We start from the raw sequence: 12,204 nt of genomic DNA on the forward strand, positions 1-12,204 counted from the left end.
ACATCACCGCGCCCCCATACGGCGGCGCGCCTCGCTCTGACACGGCAAACCACCCCCTCACGGCCTTGGGCGCGCGTGGCGCGCCCTTCCTGAGGGGGAAAGTACCCGATTGCGACCCCGACCGTTGGACAACGATAGAGACTAGCGAGGCAGGATAAGGAGACGTGTCTTGAGGGGCGCAAAATGCGGGCGGGCGCGTTATATATGGGGGCGGGGCGGGCGTTGCCGGGGTTTGCTAGTTCCTTCTTTTGGGTTTGCGGTGAGCGAAGGGGGTAGTTCGTTCACCCGTTCGCGCCGCGCGGCGGCTTCAGTGTTCCCTGAGTACGGCCGACGGGGATAGGACCAGAGCTCGCATCGAACCGTGACCGTCGGTACGGAAGATGGCCTGGCAGCGCAGCGATGGGTCAGCACAACAGATCAAACAGCAGTATATGGATCGAGGGAACTCGTGGGTATGGTACAAGGAAAGCGACGACGACGACAAACACAGAGATACAGCAACACAGAAATACAACGCGAGAGGCCTAGAACGCTACAAGTGGATGCATAGAACAGAGGATATGTTCACTTCATACCGGGCGGCGGCGGACGCATGATAGGAGTGGCGTCCGTGATGGTCCCCTGCTCGATATTCGCTACGAGATCCGCTCGCCATTTGATACAGCTCTCGAGCGCGTCCTTGCGCTCGCAGACGCACGTGTGGATCGCGACCTCCCATATCGTCTTCATCTTGGTGCCCGCTTCTTGCGCACGCTTCATAATGTATATGAGGTCCCCCGCCGGATGCCCGACATCCAGCAAGATGTTGTAGGCGTAGTACAGGGACCCTGTAAGCCACGGGGGCCTCGTCAGTCAGCACCGAACACACATGATGCACAGAATTCGGGGACGCACAGAAATGATGCTCGTCGTCCTCCGGGTATACTTCCGCAGATTGCAGGTACGACTCGGCGGAGAGAGAGAACAGGTCCATGACCTCGTCGGTGATGCCCCCAGCGGCAAGCCTCTCGCGTTTACCCGCGCAGTGGTAGTACCAGGCACGGAGGCTACAAATGAGTCTCAGTTAGATCGTCACGGATGTGGGGGAGGGGCGTACTTGTGGGCCTCAGCGAGCTGGTACCGAACGAAGCCCAGGAAAATAGGGGTCTCCCACTCTCCTAGCGGTGTCTCACGTTCTTCGCCCAACTCCTCAATAAGATCCTGGGCGCCTGCGCCGACTTCTTCCAAGATCTGCTCGCTCAACTTCTCTCTGTATACCTATATGCGTATCAGCTGATTACGCACTTGAGGGAGCAGACATCAAGATTGGCGACCCACCTTCACGAGTACCCAAAGATGGCGGCATTTGACAGCGCGAACAAACGCAGGCTGGAAGGCCAGCCCTGGCACTTGTATGTCTTCGTCCTTCCACAGCTCTAGTCCCCACTGCAGTACTTCAAAGGCACATGTGTAGTAGTCCAAAGCGTGTTCAAGGGCGTCCATGAAGTATTCCTCGATCCAGCCCAACATGATCCAGCCTCTACAGATCCCAGGGAGTTAAGGGCATGCCTGCAATATCCTACAAATGATGCATACCTCACGGTAAGTGAAAGGGCTTCACGGATCGCGGCGAGATCCCCGGATTTCAGTTGCTGAGACGCCTCCTTGATGACCTTGCGAGAGCCACCAGAGGTCCATCCGCCATGGGTCATAAGCTCGAGACGCACTGAAAATGCTCCGTCAATACATGTTGGCGACGGGGAAGAGGTTCGCTTACGTTGGCTCGGGAACTTCTCCATAATTTCGCTGACCTCTTGCTGCATTATCTTGAACGAGCGAGTATCGGAGAGCACGCAGTTGCTCAGCCGTTCCACGCACTACGCATATCAGCACAAGCAACCGAGGCACGGCAGATGCGATAACGTGCACGTACTCCTTGAAGTCCCATCGCAGAGTGTTCGTTCTCGCCAGGTCCTGGCATGACTTTCAGCTCCTTCAAGATGTCTATGCCCCTTTTCCATTCCTGACGATTTGCCCCACGGCATGAGAATGGATACGTCATATGTAGAGTATATGCTTACATTGCGTGAGTACTGAATAAGCCAGGCCTGTGGATCACGCCGTTAGCCAACCAAAATGCATGCGTATGGGGCACGTACGCTACTATTCCATTGACCAGCAGCTTTCAATGACGGAATGGCCGAAGCCGCCAAGTTCCATGGCATCCTGTCATCCGGTATACCTACTAGCTCAGACAGATGCCGCGTCCTGATCACGACGCCCTCTTCCATCGTCGTCGTCTGCTTCGTAGCGGCGTTAAGCAACGCCAAATACTCTGCCCTCTGCTTTTGGATCGCTGGCGTGGATCCATTCTCGGGAGGTAGTAAGGAGAGTGCTTTGTTCAAAGCGTTAATTGCTTCTCTTTGCGTGCTCAAGCTCCCCTGTCACAGCCGTACAGCGTGTTAGATAGCCTTGCGCTGAGTGGCGGCTAGATCTGTGGTACTTGCCGTTCGGGCTGCAGCAAGCCGTGCCCATGCCTTCACATATGTAGGATCGAGCTGGGTGGCCTGTAACATCGACTAGTAGTCAAAAGGCGAGCCACAGCAGCCATGTTCCGGGCCACATACCATGTCGGCGTCTTCTGCAGCATCTAAACGCCTCGCCAATGCTAGAGAGCACGCAGCACGATTGCAGTACAGGATCGCGTTCTTATCGTCGAGACTGATGGCTTGTGTATACTTTTCGTATGCACCTCGGTGATCCTTTGCCTTGAATAGCGCGTTACCTTCCGCCTTCAAGGACGCCGCCCGTTCGATAGTCGTCGGCGTCAGCATAGTGACGAAGAAAGAGTGTGAGATGAGTGGGACGATAGCGAGGAGTTTGTCTGATTATATATCGAACGGCGCATAAGCCACTCGATGGCAACGAGTCGGGAGGCACTGGCTGCTATTGTGGTAATACTGTTTGTTGACGCAGTTGCCACTGGCCTTGGAAGCAGGCGAGGACAACGCCACAAAGGCTACCTTGTGTCTGTCGATCAATCCTATCGCAGCGATGTGCGTACTCCCGACGAAATCCAAATCAAAGAGGACGCAAGAGCTGGCCCACAGGCGTAGATGGTAGTGAAGAAGCTGGGAGCCGGGAGCAAGCGTGGTCCAAATCTTGGTCGATCGCACCGTAGCGGGATTTGCCGGCCGGGCCTCAAGGAGGATTGACTGCAAAGGTCCTTGGTGCTTGTTCACCTTTGTTCGCACCTCGCCGACCATACCTATCTGATATATCTTAAACATCATATCACTGATTGTGTTGTAATATTCTGGGACGCGGGGTAAGCCTTCGCCCACTGGAGCTTTGAAGATAAGTCCGGTACGTATGCAGCAGGCTCAATCGAAGTACTACAGTGAAGCAGCGGTGGTACTACTTACTAGCATAGAGTCAGAGCACTAAACTTCATGATCAATTATCCCTCTTGAATACATGGGATATGAGGTATGAAAATCACAGGTCTTTGCGCGAAACTACATCTCCTAGGGTCAAGCTTCCCTCTTGTATGCGTTTGAGGAGGCGATCGTGCAGATCCATGTCTGCCTTGAGCATCACGTCGCGCCCGCTCACAGCATCGGCCGAGAACTCCCAGATGCGCTTCATGACTGGGATTGCTTCTTGGATGCGACCCATGAGGGCTATCACCTCTCCCGCCGGGCTCCCGGCTTCTAGGAGAGCATCTAGAGCGAAGTGCAGGCACGCTGTACATCAACAGTGAGAAGAGTCCGTCAAGCAGTGTTAGAAATAACGTGAGAGGCTGTGACGTACAAATGTGGGTCTCGTCGTCCTGTGGGTAGATCCCGGCGGATTGGGTGTATGCTTTTGCAGCAGCCTTGAAGTGTTCGATGACGTCCGATAGCGGACCCTGCGCGTTGCGAATATTCCGGGCAGTGTGCTGATGGTAGAACCCAACGGCACTTGGCGCATCGGGGTCAGCCACACAACCGCTACAGCAGAGACTGCGAAATAGATGACTCACGAGTAACCACTGGCCAGCGGATACCGAACGAAGCTCAAGTGGAAACTGTAGTGCGACTCATCGATAGGCGGATTATCCACTATTGGAGTAACCTCGTCTATCAGGTCTTGTGCGCCTGCTCGGACTTGATCCAAAGAGTACTTAGAGGTCGGTCCAGGGTTTTTAGTGTAGGCCTACGTACGCGAAGTGAGAAGTCACACGCGTGTCTGAGAGGTCGATGTTGCCCTACCTTGATGAAAGCATCGAGGCGCAGGACCTTCACGCCACGTATGAAGCTATCTCTGAAGATCGCACCCTTCTCCTCCGGAGGAACACCAGGCCACCGTACATTACCCCACTGCAAAACTTCGAGGGCAGAGGTGTAGAAGTCCAGTGCCGCCTCTGTGCCGTTCGCGAAGTTATCCTGAAGGAAGGCTCGCATGATCCAGGCTCTGTGCGCAACAAATGAGATGATGAGGACGCAAAACCCCTGATAGTGGAGCAATACCATACCTAACCGTAAGCGACAACGCAGGACGAACATCGTCCCACCCTTGGCGAGCCAAACGCTTCGGTGCCTCCTCCATGACGAGCCTGGAACCCCCGTCCGTCCATGGCTTAGTCTTTGTGAGCTCGAACATGACTGTACGTTGTCAGGTTGCACGGACTCTAAAGAAGGCATCCGAGAGGATGCTGCTCACCCTGCTTATTATATCTCTCGAGGAAGTCTTGTTCCGTGATGACAAAGGCACGGGTATCTGAGATGACGGCGTTGCTCATAATCATGACGGCCTGCATGTCCACTTCAGCTTCGACATCGGCAACAGGAAGAGGTCGTTAGTATGAGCTCACGTCTAAGCGTCCGAAGTAACCCATCCCAGCGGGCGTAGGCATCGGCCGTAGCTGCTTCATCAACTCGAGCCCAGTGGTCCACTCCTGTTCGTCACAGGGCGGCGTTAAGACTGATTTAGTAGTAACAATGATTATGGCGTAGGCTGACCCTGTAAGCATGATCAATGACCCATGCCTATAGGGAAGAGAGCCAGATGTTAATGTTAGCTCGACAAAATGAATACGCGAGGCGCACGCTGCTATTCCACGTCTTGCTAGGGCCAAGGACGGTCTTGATCATCACAGCGGCACGGTTCCATGGCTTATTTTCCTCTCTGATCCGCACGTGAATTGGACCCCCCGCCGAGGCATCTGTATTCTTTCCGTTTCGCGCAACCGAAGCTGCCAGTTCAGAAGTGTACTGCTCTTTCTGTTTCTGCTCCGCGGGTGAGAGATTTTCGACGGGAAGAACCGCGATAGCGCGTTTCCACAGCTTGATTGTCTCCTCAACTTTGCCGAGACCCTAGTACAAGCATCGAAATCAGTTCCGAGGGCGGAGTCCGAGTCGCACCAGAACACCGAAAAAAGAACGTACGGCAGAGGCCGTTGCCAGGCGCGCCCACGCCTTGGCGTAGGTAGAGTTAAGTTTGGTTGCCTAAGCCACAGTATTAGTGAGCCATTTGCCGCCACCAGCGATTTTGGACTGACCTGGGTAGCGTCGGTGTGCGCTTCAATGTATCTTGAGACGCGTACGTTAGATGAAGTGATTGTACGCGGTTGACATTTCGGAAGTAATTACCTGCCAAGACCGAGAGAGCATGCCGCACGATTGGAATACAAGATTGCGTTCTGACCGTCGTGCTCGATAGCTTGCGTATACTTTTCATAAGCCGCGGCGAATTGCTGCTTTTGAAACAGAGAGTTCCCTTCTGCTTTGAAGCGTGCAGCCTCGGAGGAGTTAGCCATAGTGAACGAGTCGACCTTGAGAGGGTGATTGAAACGATGGTGACGGGCGCAAAGAAAGTTGCACGCTGTAGCTTGAGCCGCGCCGCTCTTGCCTTTATACCCTGCCGCGTGTTGACGGGACAATGGACTTGAGGGTGGTCCCTGGATACACGAGGTACGCCGGGAAGTAAGCGAGATACCTGGTGTGGTTAAAGGTCCAACCTGGCAATTCGGCAGTGTCCAACGCCGCGTAGGGTCGCGTTACCGATCACTACGAGGCTTCCACTCACGGTGACCTCACATCTCTTTATGTACGACTGAGTCGTTCCTACGCCGCATACTCAGTCCTTGCGCAACTCGGCCACTCTACCAGTGGGACCCTGGCGATAGCTGCCCGATGTTGGATGCCAAGTGGCATTGACGATATACTTCAAGATGAACCAAGCCGAAGAGTGCTCGCAGTACGAAATTGAGAGTCAGGCCATTGTGACGGCCGACCCAGAGGGTGTAGAGGTGGATCGAGCGATCTTGTAGGATATCGATGTAAGATGTAACGAGGTCGGGGCACAAGAATCAGCGGTACTGTTACTAAACCCAGGCAGATGCAGTGCGTACCTGTTAGTAGGGAGAGCGTCTGGGACTCGGATTGACAGGGGACCCTGGACCTCAGCGCTCATCTCGAAGTGGGCCTTATTACATTCCGCAGTATAGCATATGATAGACCAAGACCGTCCTACGTCGATCCGAATCCGATTATATCGTAGGGCTACCGAAGCGGCCGGAGAGAGTCGCGAGCACCGCCAAGCCCGAGCAAGGTATTTCGAAGAATACCACGTGAGATCACAGTCTCTGCAGAACTCCCTTTCGGCATATGCATCAGGAAGCGATCCCGCAGCTCCATATCCGCCTTCAATGGCACGTCACGGCCACCAGTAGCGTCAGAGAACTCCCAAATCCGTCGTATTACCGGGATCGCTTCGTGGATATGATTCAACAGTTTGAGCACTTCGTTTGCTGAGGTCCCGCCTTCTATCAGAGTTTCGAGGGCGTGATGCAGGCATACTGTAGATATAGCGTGAGGTTTCGGGGAGCGCAGGGTGTCATAGAGGAGTGCAACGCACAGACGTATTTCTCGTCATCTTTGGGGTAGATCTCGGCGGCCTGGATGTATGCGGCAGCTGCGGTCTTCAGATGCTGGAGAGCAACGGAGGCAGGGCCCTGCGTTTCACAGACATTCCTTGCAACGTGCTGATGGTAGAAGCCACGAAGACTGTGGGGAAGCCAACCAAATACTTGGTTGGTTATATCGTCAGCACACCACGATGAGGGTCACTCACAAATAACCCTGGGCGAGTGGATACCGAATGAAACTCATGTGATGACCGTAGTCTTCCTTGCCTGTCGGCTCATCTGTCCGGTGCTCGGATAGCTCAGCGATGAGATCTTCAGCTCCGGCGATAATTTCCGCCAAGGGAAACTTCGCGGTCGGATCGCAATGTCTACTATGTGCCTATGGCGGGTACGGTCAGTCACTGCGGTGTCCGGTAGACAGACTCTGACATACCTTGGCGAGGGTATCGAGGCGTAGACACTTCACCCCGCGAAGGAAACTCGCCTGAAAGATTGCGCCTTTCCATTCCGTTGACACGTCTCTCCATAGCGCGGTGCCCCACTGTAACACCTCGATCGCGGTGTTGTAGAAGTCCAATGCTGTTACGAAGTCGTTGGATATATGGTCTTTGAAGAAGCCCTGCATGATCCAGGCTCTTTTCGTCGGGGGCAGTCAATTGATGTCTGAATGCTTCAGGCGGACATGCGACGTACCGGACCGTGACAGAAAGCGCAGGTCGGACCGAGTCCCAACCCCTTAGAGCCAGACGCTTGGGGGCCTCTTCCATTACCCGCTTAGGGTCTCCGGTAGCCCATGCGCCAGTGCTAGCCATCTCAAAATTCACTGTGTAGCTGTTAACGCGCCGAATAGAAAGTTGACGATGAACGTGGCTTACACTGGTAGGTAAATATCTGGATGAAGTTTTGGCCCCTCATGTCGACCCCGCGAGGGTCTGCTAGGAGGCCGTTGCTAAGCCGCTCGATGGCCTAAGAGTGTGGTTTTCAACATTAGATACCGATCTGCATAAGGTGACTTACTCCGCGACGGCCACCTTGATGATGATGTCCACTCGAACTCAATACTGCGAGCTCGTCCATCAGCTCAACACCGTGGATCCAATCCTGTGAACCGCGGACGACCGTTCAGGGTTAGGGTAGAGACTTGTTCCACTGCACACTGACCAAGTGTGCACAAAATACGATCCAAGCCTATAGGATATGCATTTAGCGTTGATGCGGACGCTGTATTCATGATATATCACTTACGCTACTGTTCCAAATCTTCTTGGGCATCAAGTCCTGGGCGATCACGTAGGCGCGGGACCATGGTATGTCGCTTTCCTGGACGGTAGTGACAGGAGCAGGAGCAGGATTCGGCGTGCAAGCTGCTTGTGCTTCTACAAACCGTGTGGTCGCGATGGAGAACTCAGCCAAGTATTGTGCCCTCTGAGTCTGTTCTGCAGGTGACAAATATTGCGCGGGCAAAAGGTCGAGGCCACCCTCCCACGTTTTGACGATTTCCTCATTGATGTCTATTCCCTGTCCAACAAGTACGTCGTGACCATTAGATGGAAAGTGACTCGAAGGAAACCCAAGCCTACTCACGGCGCGTGCCGCAATTTGGTGCGCCCGTGCTTTTGCGAAGGCAATATCGAGTTCCGTTGCCTGCGGAGTAGTCGGTAAAGTTGTGCAGGGATAGCAGGGATATACAGTGCACTTGCCTTGCTGGAATCTACGCACGCGTCAAGGTACCTATACAAAACGCATTATAAACACATCCGACAGCTAAGGGGAAGGCGAGTTACATGGTGAGCCTTAAAGCGCAAGCTGCACGGTTGCAATACAGATTCGCGTTCTGGGAGTCATGCTGGATGGCTTGCGTGTACTTCTCGTATGCGGCGGCGAACTGGTTTTGCTCAAAGAATGCATTGGCTTGGACTTTGAGACGTGCTAGCACCTTCGTGGGGTTAGACATGGGGGGAGTTAAGGTAAACCAGCAGCAGTTGTGCGCAGACTGCAGTTGGGCTGAGGTTGAGTTCTGTCAATGGGTTGGGCCCTTCCTGGCCCTTCCTGGCCCTTACTGATTTCCTGTTGACTCAACTATAGGCCAATAAGCCCGCCCTGAGTAGTACGAGAGGTATGGGCAGAAAGCAGGATGCCTCGCATCGGTCGCCGTCATGGGATATCTGCGGAAGCTGCCGACGACGCCGCACGTACTCGGCGCCTGCTCGTTAGCACAAGTTCACTTGATCTGTCTTACATCAAGCTCGCAGTAAGAAGTACGATTTGCGCTAGGTTGAACAGTAGAGCACAAATGAGATATTGGCAGAGCGAGTTTTGACATGTCATGAGACAGCACGAGGAGGTCCCAAGTACGCAACGAACTCTCACTGGGAGGATCGCCTCTGCTTCTCCAAAGCCCACTGTAATTTCATGTTGGACAGACCCTCCGTTCTTGATCTGATGACAGGTGAGGCGAAGTGCATTCGGGCCGCTTCCAAGTGGGGAGGAAGTTCGCCATCATTGCGAATGACCTGCAGCGTAGCGCTTTAGCTCGCAACTATCGAGGGCTGCAGAGCAAACACGTACCGAGCCAATGGCGAGGAAGAACGAGAACGTCGCAGCACTCCCGAGCATATATTGCGAAAGTGTTGGTAGCACACCGCGGGGACCTGCGCCTCCTCTGGACCCCAATGAGAAGGCTGGTCCGACGCGGGAAGGACGTAGCACGTACCGCAGAATACTAAAGCTGCCAAACAAGAAGCCCATTGTGAGCCCGACACCAGCGCCCATGGCAGCACCCATCCTGTCCACACTTGGTCAACCTTGCAGGGGAATGCCTAAGTCGCGACATACTTTACTGTAAAAGCCAGTGACGATCAGCCCGCTGTACCTTGTTGGACATAGCGCATCGACGCACGCTTTTGCCACACAGTCAGCCCCGCCGGGTGTCCTTGTTGTGGTACCGGAGGCATTATGAATTATCACCAGACCAGAGAGAATAGGGATAAACGACGAGAAAGTGCGAGCAAGGGTGGTCAAGTGGTGGTTGTCCGCAAGACGCGTCGGCGCTCCGGAACACGGCTCTCTCCTTTCCCCACACTCCACACCACACGGCAGGAACTTGGTCGTATGCCCGACGGTCGACATTGAAAGCCATGACCCCGGGAAATCTCCTCTCTTTCCCTCAAGCCCAACAGGCGCAGATCAGTGTGTAACTACCGGAATACAATTCAGGTCCAAGTATTGACTTGGTGGCTCTGACAGTACGGTCCAACCAACGAGACCTATTTCAAGTCTCTTCCTTGCGCGAACAGACAGAGAACGTCTTACGCTCTTGGCTAGGTGAGTAGCACATTGAACTGAACAAGCCATGATATCGAACCGAGACTAGGGACGAGATGGTTGACGCGTTGGGATAAAGAGATTGACTTCGCGGCGAATGTTCTGTATTACGGCTTGACGGCTGGGCTTGGTGAGCCCTTCCCTTGCGTCCTGCCGAGGGTATTACTCACGGAGATATCACAGGTTCCCAGACTCTGGGAGAGGAATACACAGACATCTGGCTCAATTCCTCTCGCACCCATAGGCGACCTTCGCCGCATCTCAGAGCGACCCTCATCCTTCTTCCTACTCTGCCTTCTTACCTATTGTCAAGATGGGGTTCTGCCATATCTCAAACATCAAAGGCGGGCGCATTGCTCCGACGGATACCCACCGCCCTTGAAGTGCTCTCCGAGATCAACTTGGCTATATTTTACTTGCGCGGCACGTACTACGGGGTTGTCCGAAGAGTCCTAGGGATCAAATATGTGCGTCTCAAGTCTTTGGACTCGGGTATATGCTGACACAGGCCCGCAGATTTCTGCCATGCCGGAAAATCCGAACGCGCGGCCCCCTTCATACGCGCTCTTAGGCATTTTACTGGGCGTTCGGCTGATTCACCGAGCCCTCAACTATCTTCGCGCACGCTCCGCTCTGTCAGACGCAGGCGTACCAGAGGACGAGAAGGGGAGACGCAACATGGATGGGGAAGACGACATCTTCATTGACGACCGGAGGGTCTCTACCATGCTCGAAGCCGCAAGTCGAGACGATGCCCCTTCCGTGCCCGCTGAAGAGGACGAAGAAACTGTCTTGGACGTCTCCAAGATTCCTTCCGAGCTGCGTGCAGGCAGGAATTGTACGTTATGCTTGGAAGAGCGCACAAATAGCTGCGCCACGGAATGCGGACATCTCTTTTGTTGGAACTGTATAGTCGGTTGGGGTCGAGAAAAGGTGCGGCAAGAGAAACGCGCGGGCGGAGAAATCACTGACATGTTTTCTAGGCCGAGTGTCCGCTGTGCCGTCAATCTTTGGATCTCACCTCACTGTTACCTGTATATAATTTATGACACTATAATGGAGGATATTCGATCGATATCATGCGCTTGCCGAGCGGCAGGCGAGCAGAGGGTCCGGTGAATATCATCGAGAGCGGCAAGTCAGAAGTAATACCACAGCAAAACGTACAACATGTGGGCGAGCAGTCCACACTTTTACACGAACGGGGCGGAGCAGAACATGAAGGCGATTCAAACAACTTGTTGGATGAGCGTGATGTTGTCGCCTTTTAGCAGTATGCGACCTGAAGAACGAAAAGAAATGAGTTCGCAGCGACTGTCTGAGGTACGCCACACGCACCAAGCTCTCGCCTAGGCTTTGCGTCCTTCACGTAGACCTCTGCCGCGTCTTCGATCACGATGTTCATGAATTCGTCGAAACCCTGCACGATTGTAATCAGCCGTGTATCCTGTAATATCACAGACAAGAAAGTATGGGTAGCAGAAGATGGAACACTCATCGCGCGAGACGAGGAACGTGCAATGAAGAAACTGGTGCCTTCGTTCGTCCTGAAGTTCAACGCGGAGCGCATCTAAGTGCGTTGAGACACGCACAATGATAGTCCCTTCAATGCGCATATCAATGTTGTCGTACAACCAGATCACGACTTTTGTCCTCTATAACATGATATCAGTATCGCCCTGAGAGACTGTCGGTTGGCCCGTACCTGTTGCAAGTTCTTGAAGATGACATTCTAGACAGGATGTTAGGATTACTGCTTGAGTGCACACAAGAAAAGGTGCTCACGATGGGCTGAACCATCACCCTCTGCTGACGTCCAGACATGATGGGCAAATGTGAAAGGAGAGGGAGTAAGGCTGGTGGATGGCGGAGCAGGAGGAGGTCTGCAAGCAACTCGAATTCGGCGCGGAAGGCGAGTCGAGCGCTGTCGGCCGTTGCCGAACGCCCGTGGTCAAGCGACGCGTCGCGTCCGCACGACTTGTCCTCAACCA

At 53.9% G+C, this 12,204-nt stretch overlaps 6 protein-coding genes across 6 annotated transcripts; 1 reads left to right on the forward strand and 5 right to left on the reverse strand.

The window, feature by feature from the left end:
- Positions 1 to 437: 437 nt before the first annotated feature.
- TRAVEDRAFT_62337 (uncharacterized protein) lies at positions 438 to 3,072 on the reverse strand. Its single transcript, XM_008034293.1, has 10 exons — positions 2,607 to 3,072; positions 2,139 to 2,420; positions 2,061 to 2,087; positions 1,913 to 2,002; positions 1,757 to 1,856; positions 1,576 to 1,705; positions 1,318 to 1,519; positions 1,097 to 1,257; positions 895 to 1,046; positions 438 to 827 (listed from the first exon to the last, which is right to left on the reverse strand). The coding sequence occupies exons 1-10, from the start codon at positions 2,811 to 2,813 to the stop codon at positions 565 to 567; spliced, it is 1,614 nt and encodes a 537-aa protein (XP_008032484.1). The 5' UTR covers positions 2,814 to 3,072; the 3' UTR covers positions 438 to 564.
- A 405-nt stretch (positions 3,073 to 3,477) lies between these two features.
- TRAVEDRAFT_42390 (uncharacterized protein) lies at positions 3,478 to 5,779 on the reverse strand (the record flags this gene model as incomplete). Its single annotated transcript, XM_008034035.1, has 12 exons — positions 3,478 to 3,725; positions 3,793 to 3,941; positions 4,004 to 4,176; positions 4,233 to 4,434; positions 4,496 to 4,625; positions 4,684 to 4,774; positions 4,835 to 4,918; positions 4,983 to 5,009; positions 5,070 to 5,336; positions 5,409 to 5,468; positions 5,522 to 5,552; positions 5,613 to 5,779. The coding sequence occupies 12 exons, from the start codon at positions 5,777 to 5,779 to the stop codon at positions 3,478 to 3,480; spliced, it is 1,629 nt and encodes a 542-aa protein (XP_008032226.1).
- A 677-nt stretch (positions 5,780 to 6,456) lies between these two features.
- Positions 6,457 to 8,843, reverse strand: TRAVEDRAFT_68650 (uncharacterized protein; the record flags this gene model as incomplete). The annotated part of the gene is made up of 12 exons (XM_008035025.1): positions 6,457 to 6,820; positions 6,880 to 7,028; positions 7,096 to 7,268; positions 7,323 to 7,524; positions 7,583 to 7,712; positions 7,765 to 7,855; positions 7,907 to 7,990; positions 8,051 to 8,077; positions 8,135 to 8,407; positions 8,474 to 8,533; positions 8,605 to 8,620; positions 8,674 to 8,843. 12 exons carry the CDS (start codon positions 8,841 to 8,843, stop codon positions 6,525 to 6,527), a joined length of 1,671 nt encoding a protein of 556 aa, XP_008033216.1. The 3' UTR covers positions 6,457 to 6,524.
- Positions 8,844 to 9,160: 317 nt separating this feature from the next.
- Positions 9,161 to 9,924, reverse strand: TRAVEDRAFT_25955 (uncharacterized protein). The gene is made up of 5 exons (XM_008033697.1): positions 9,789 to 9,924; positions 9,725 to 9,728; positions 9,603 to 9,674; positions 9,458 to 9,551; positions 9,161 to 9,402 (listed from the first exon to the last, which is right to left on the reverse strand). Exons 1-5 carry the CDS (start codon positions 9,841 to 9,843, stop codon positions 9,256 to 9,258), a joined length of 372 nt encoding a protein of 123 aa, XP_008031888.1. The 5' UTR covers positions 9,844 to 9,924; the 3' UTR covers positions 9,161 to 9,255.
- Positions 9,925 to 10,026: 102 nt separating this feature from the next.
- TRAVEDRAFT_68652 (peroxisome assembly protein per8) lies at positions 10,027 to 11,271 on the forward strand (the record flags this gene model as incomplete). The annotated part of the gene is made up of 6 exons (XM_008035026.1): positions 10,027 to 10,078; positions 10,136 to 10,213; positions 10,263 to 10,343; positions 10,397 to 10,680; positions 10,730 to 11,146; positions 11,197 to 11,271. 6 exons carry the CDS (start codon positions 10,027 to 10,029, stop codon positions 11,260 to 11,262), a joined length of 978 nt encoding a protein of 325 aa, XP_008033217.1. The 3' UTR covers positions 11,263 to 11,271.
- A 57-nt stretch (positions 11,272 to 11,328) lies between these two features.
- Positions 11,329 to 12,074, reverse strand: TRAVEDRAFT_25956 (Sm-like ribonucleoprotein). Its single transcript, XM_008033698.1, has 5 exons — positions 11,999 to 12,074; positions 11,919 to 11,945; positions 11,806 to 11,868; positions 11,552 to 11,633; positions 11,329 to 11,495 (listed from the first exon to the last, which is right to left on the reverse strand). The coding sequence occupies exons 1-5, from the start codon at positions 12,035 to 12,037 to the stop codon at positions 11,443 to 11,445; spliced, it is 264 nt and encodes an 87-aa protein (XP_008031889.1). The 5' UTR covers positions 12,038 to 12,074; the 3' UTR covers positions 11,329 to 11,442.
- Between the last annotated feature and the right edge of the window lie 130 nt (positions 12,075 to 12,204).

The sequence above is a fragment of the Trametes versicolor genome (genome assembly GCF_000271585.1).
Source record: "Trametes versicolor FP-101664 SS1 unplaced genomic scaffold TRAVEscaffold_1, whole genome shotgun sequence".
NCBI lineage: Eukaryota > Fungi > Basidiomycota > Agaricomycetes > Polyporales > Polyporaceae > Trametes > Trametes versicolor.

Excerpts from the sequence above, each read along its gene's own strand:
- TRAVEDRAFT_62337 (XM_008034293.1), bottom strand. The coding sequence starts at position 2,813 with ATGCTGACGCCGACGACTATCGAACGGGCGGCGTCCTTGAAGGCGGAA. Across the intron at positions 1,047-1,096 it reads CAGCTCGCTGAGGCCCACAA|CCTCCGTGCCTGGTACTACC; the intron begins GTACGCCCCTCC and ends ACTCATTTGTAG. Across the intron at positions 828-894 it reads GGACGACGAGCATCATTTCT|GGTCCCTGTACTACGCCTAC; the intron begins GTGCGTCCCCGA and ends CGTGGCTTACAG.
- TRAVEDRAFT_25955 (XM_008033697.1), bottom strand. The coding sequence starts at position 9,843 with ATGCCTCCGGTACCACAACAAGGACACCCGGCGGGGCTGACTGTGTGG. Across the intron at positions 9,552-9,602 it reads GGCAGCTTTAGTATTCTGCG|AGGAGGCGCAGGTCCCCGCG; the intron begins GTACGTGCTACG and ends ATTGGGGTCCAG. Across the intron at positions 9,403-9,457 it reads TCTTCCTCGCCATTGGCTCG|GTCATTCGCAATGATGGCGA; the intron begins GTACGTGTTTGC and ends GCTACGCTGCAG.
- TRAVEDRAFT_25956 (XM_008033698.1), bottom strand. The coding sequence starts at position 12,037 with ATGTCTGGACGTCAGCAGAGGGTGATGGTTCAGCCCATC. Across the intron at positions 11,946-11,998 it reads GGGTGATGGTTCAGCCCATC|AATGTCATCTTCAAGAACTT; the intron begins GTGAGCACCTTT and ends CATCCTGTCTAG. Across the intron at positions 11,496-11,551 it reads AAAGCCTAGGCGAGAGCTTG|GTCGCATACTGCTAAAAGGC; the intron begins GTGCGTGTGGCG and ends TTCGTTCTTCAG.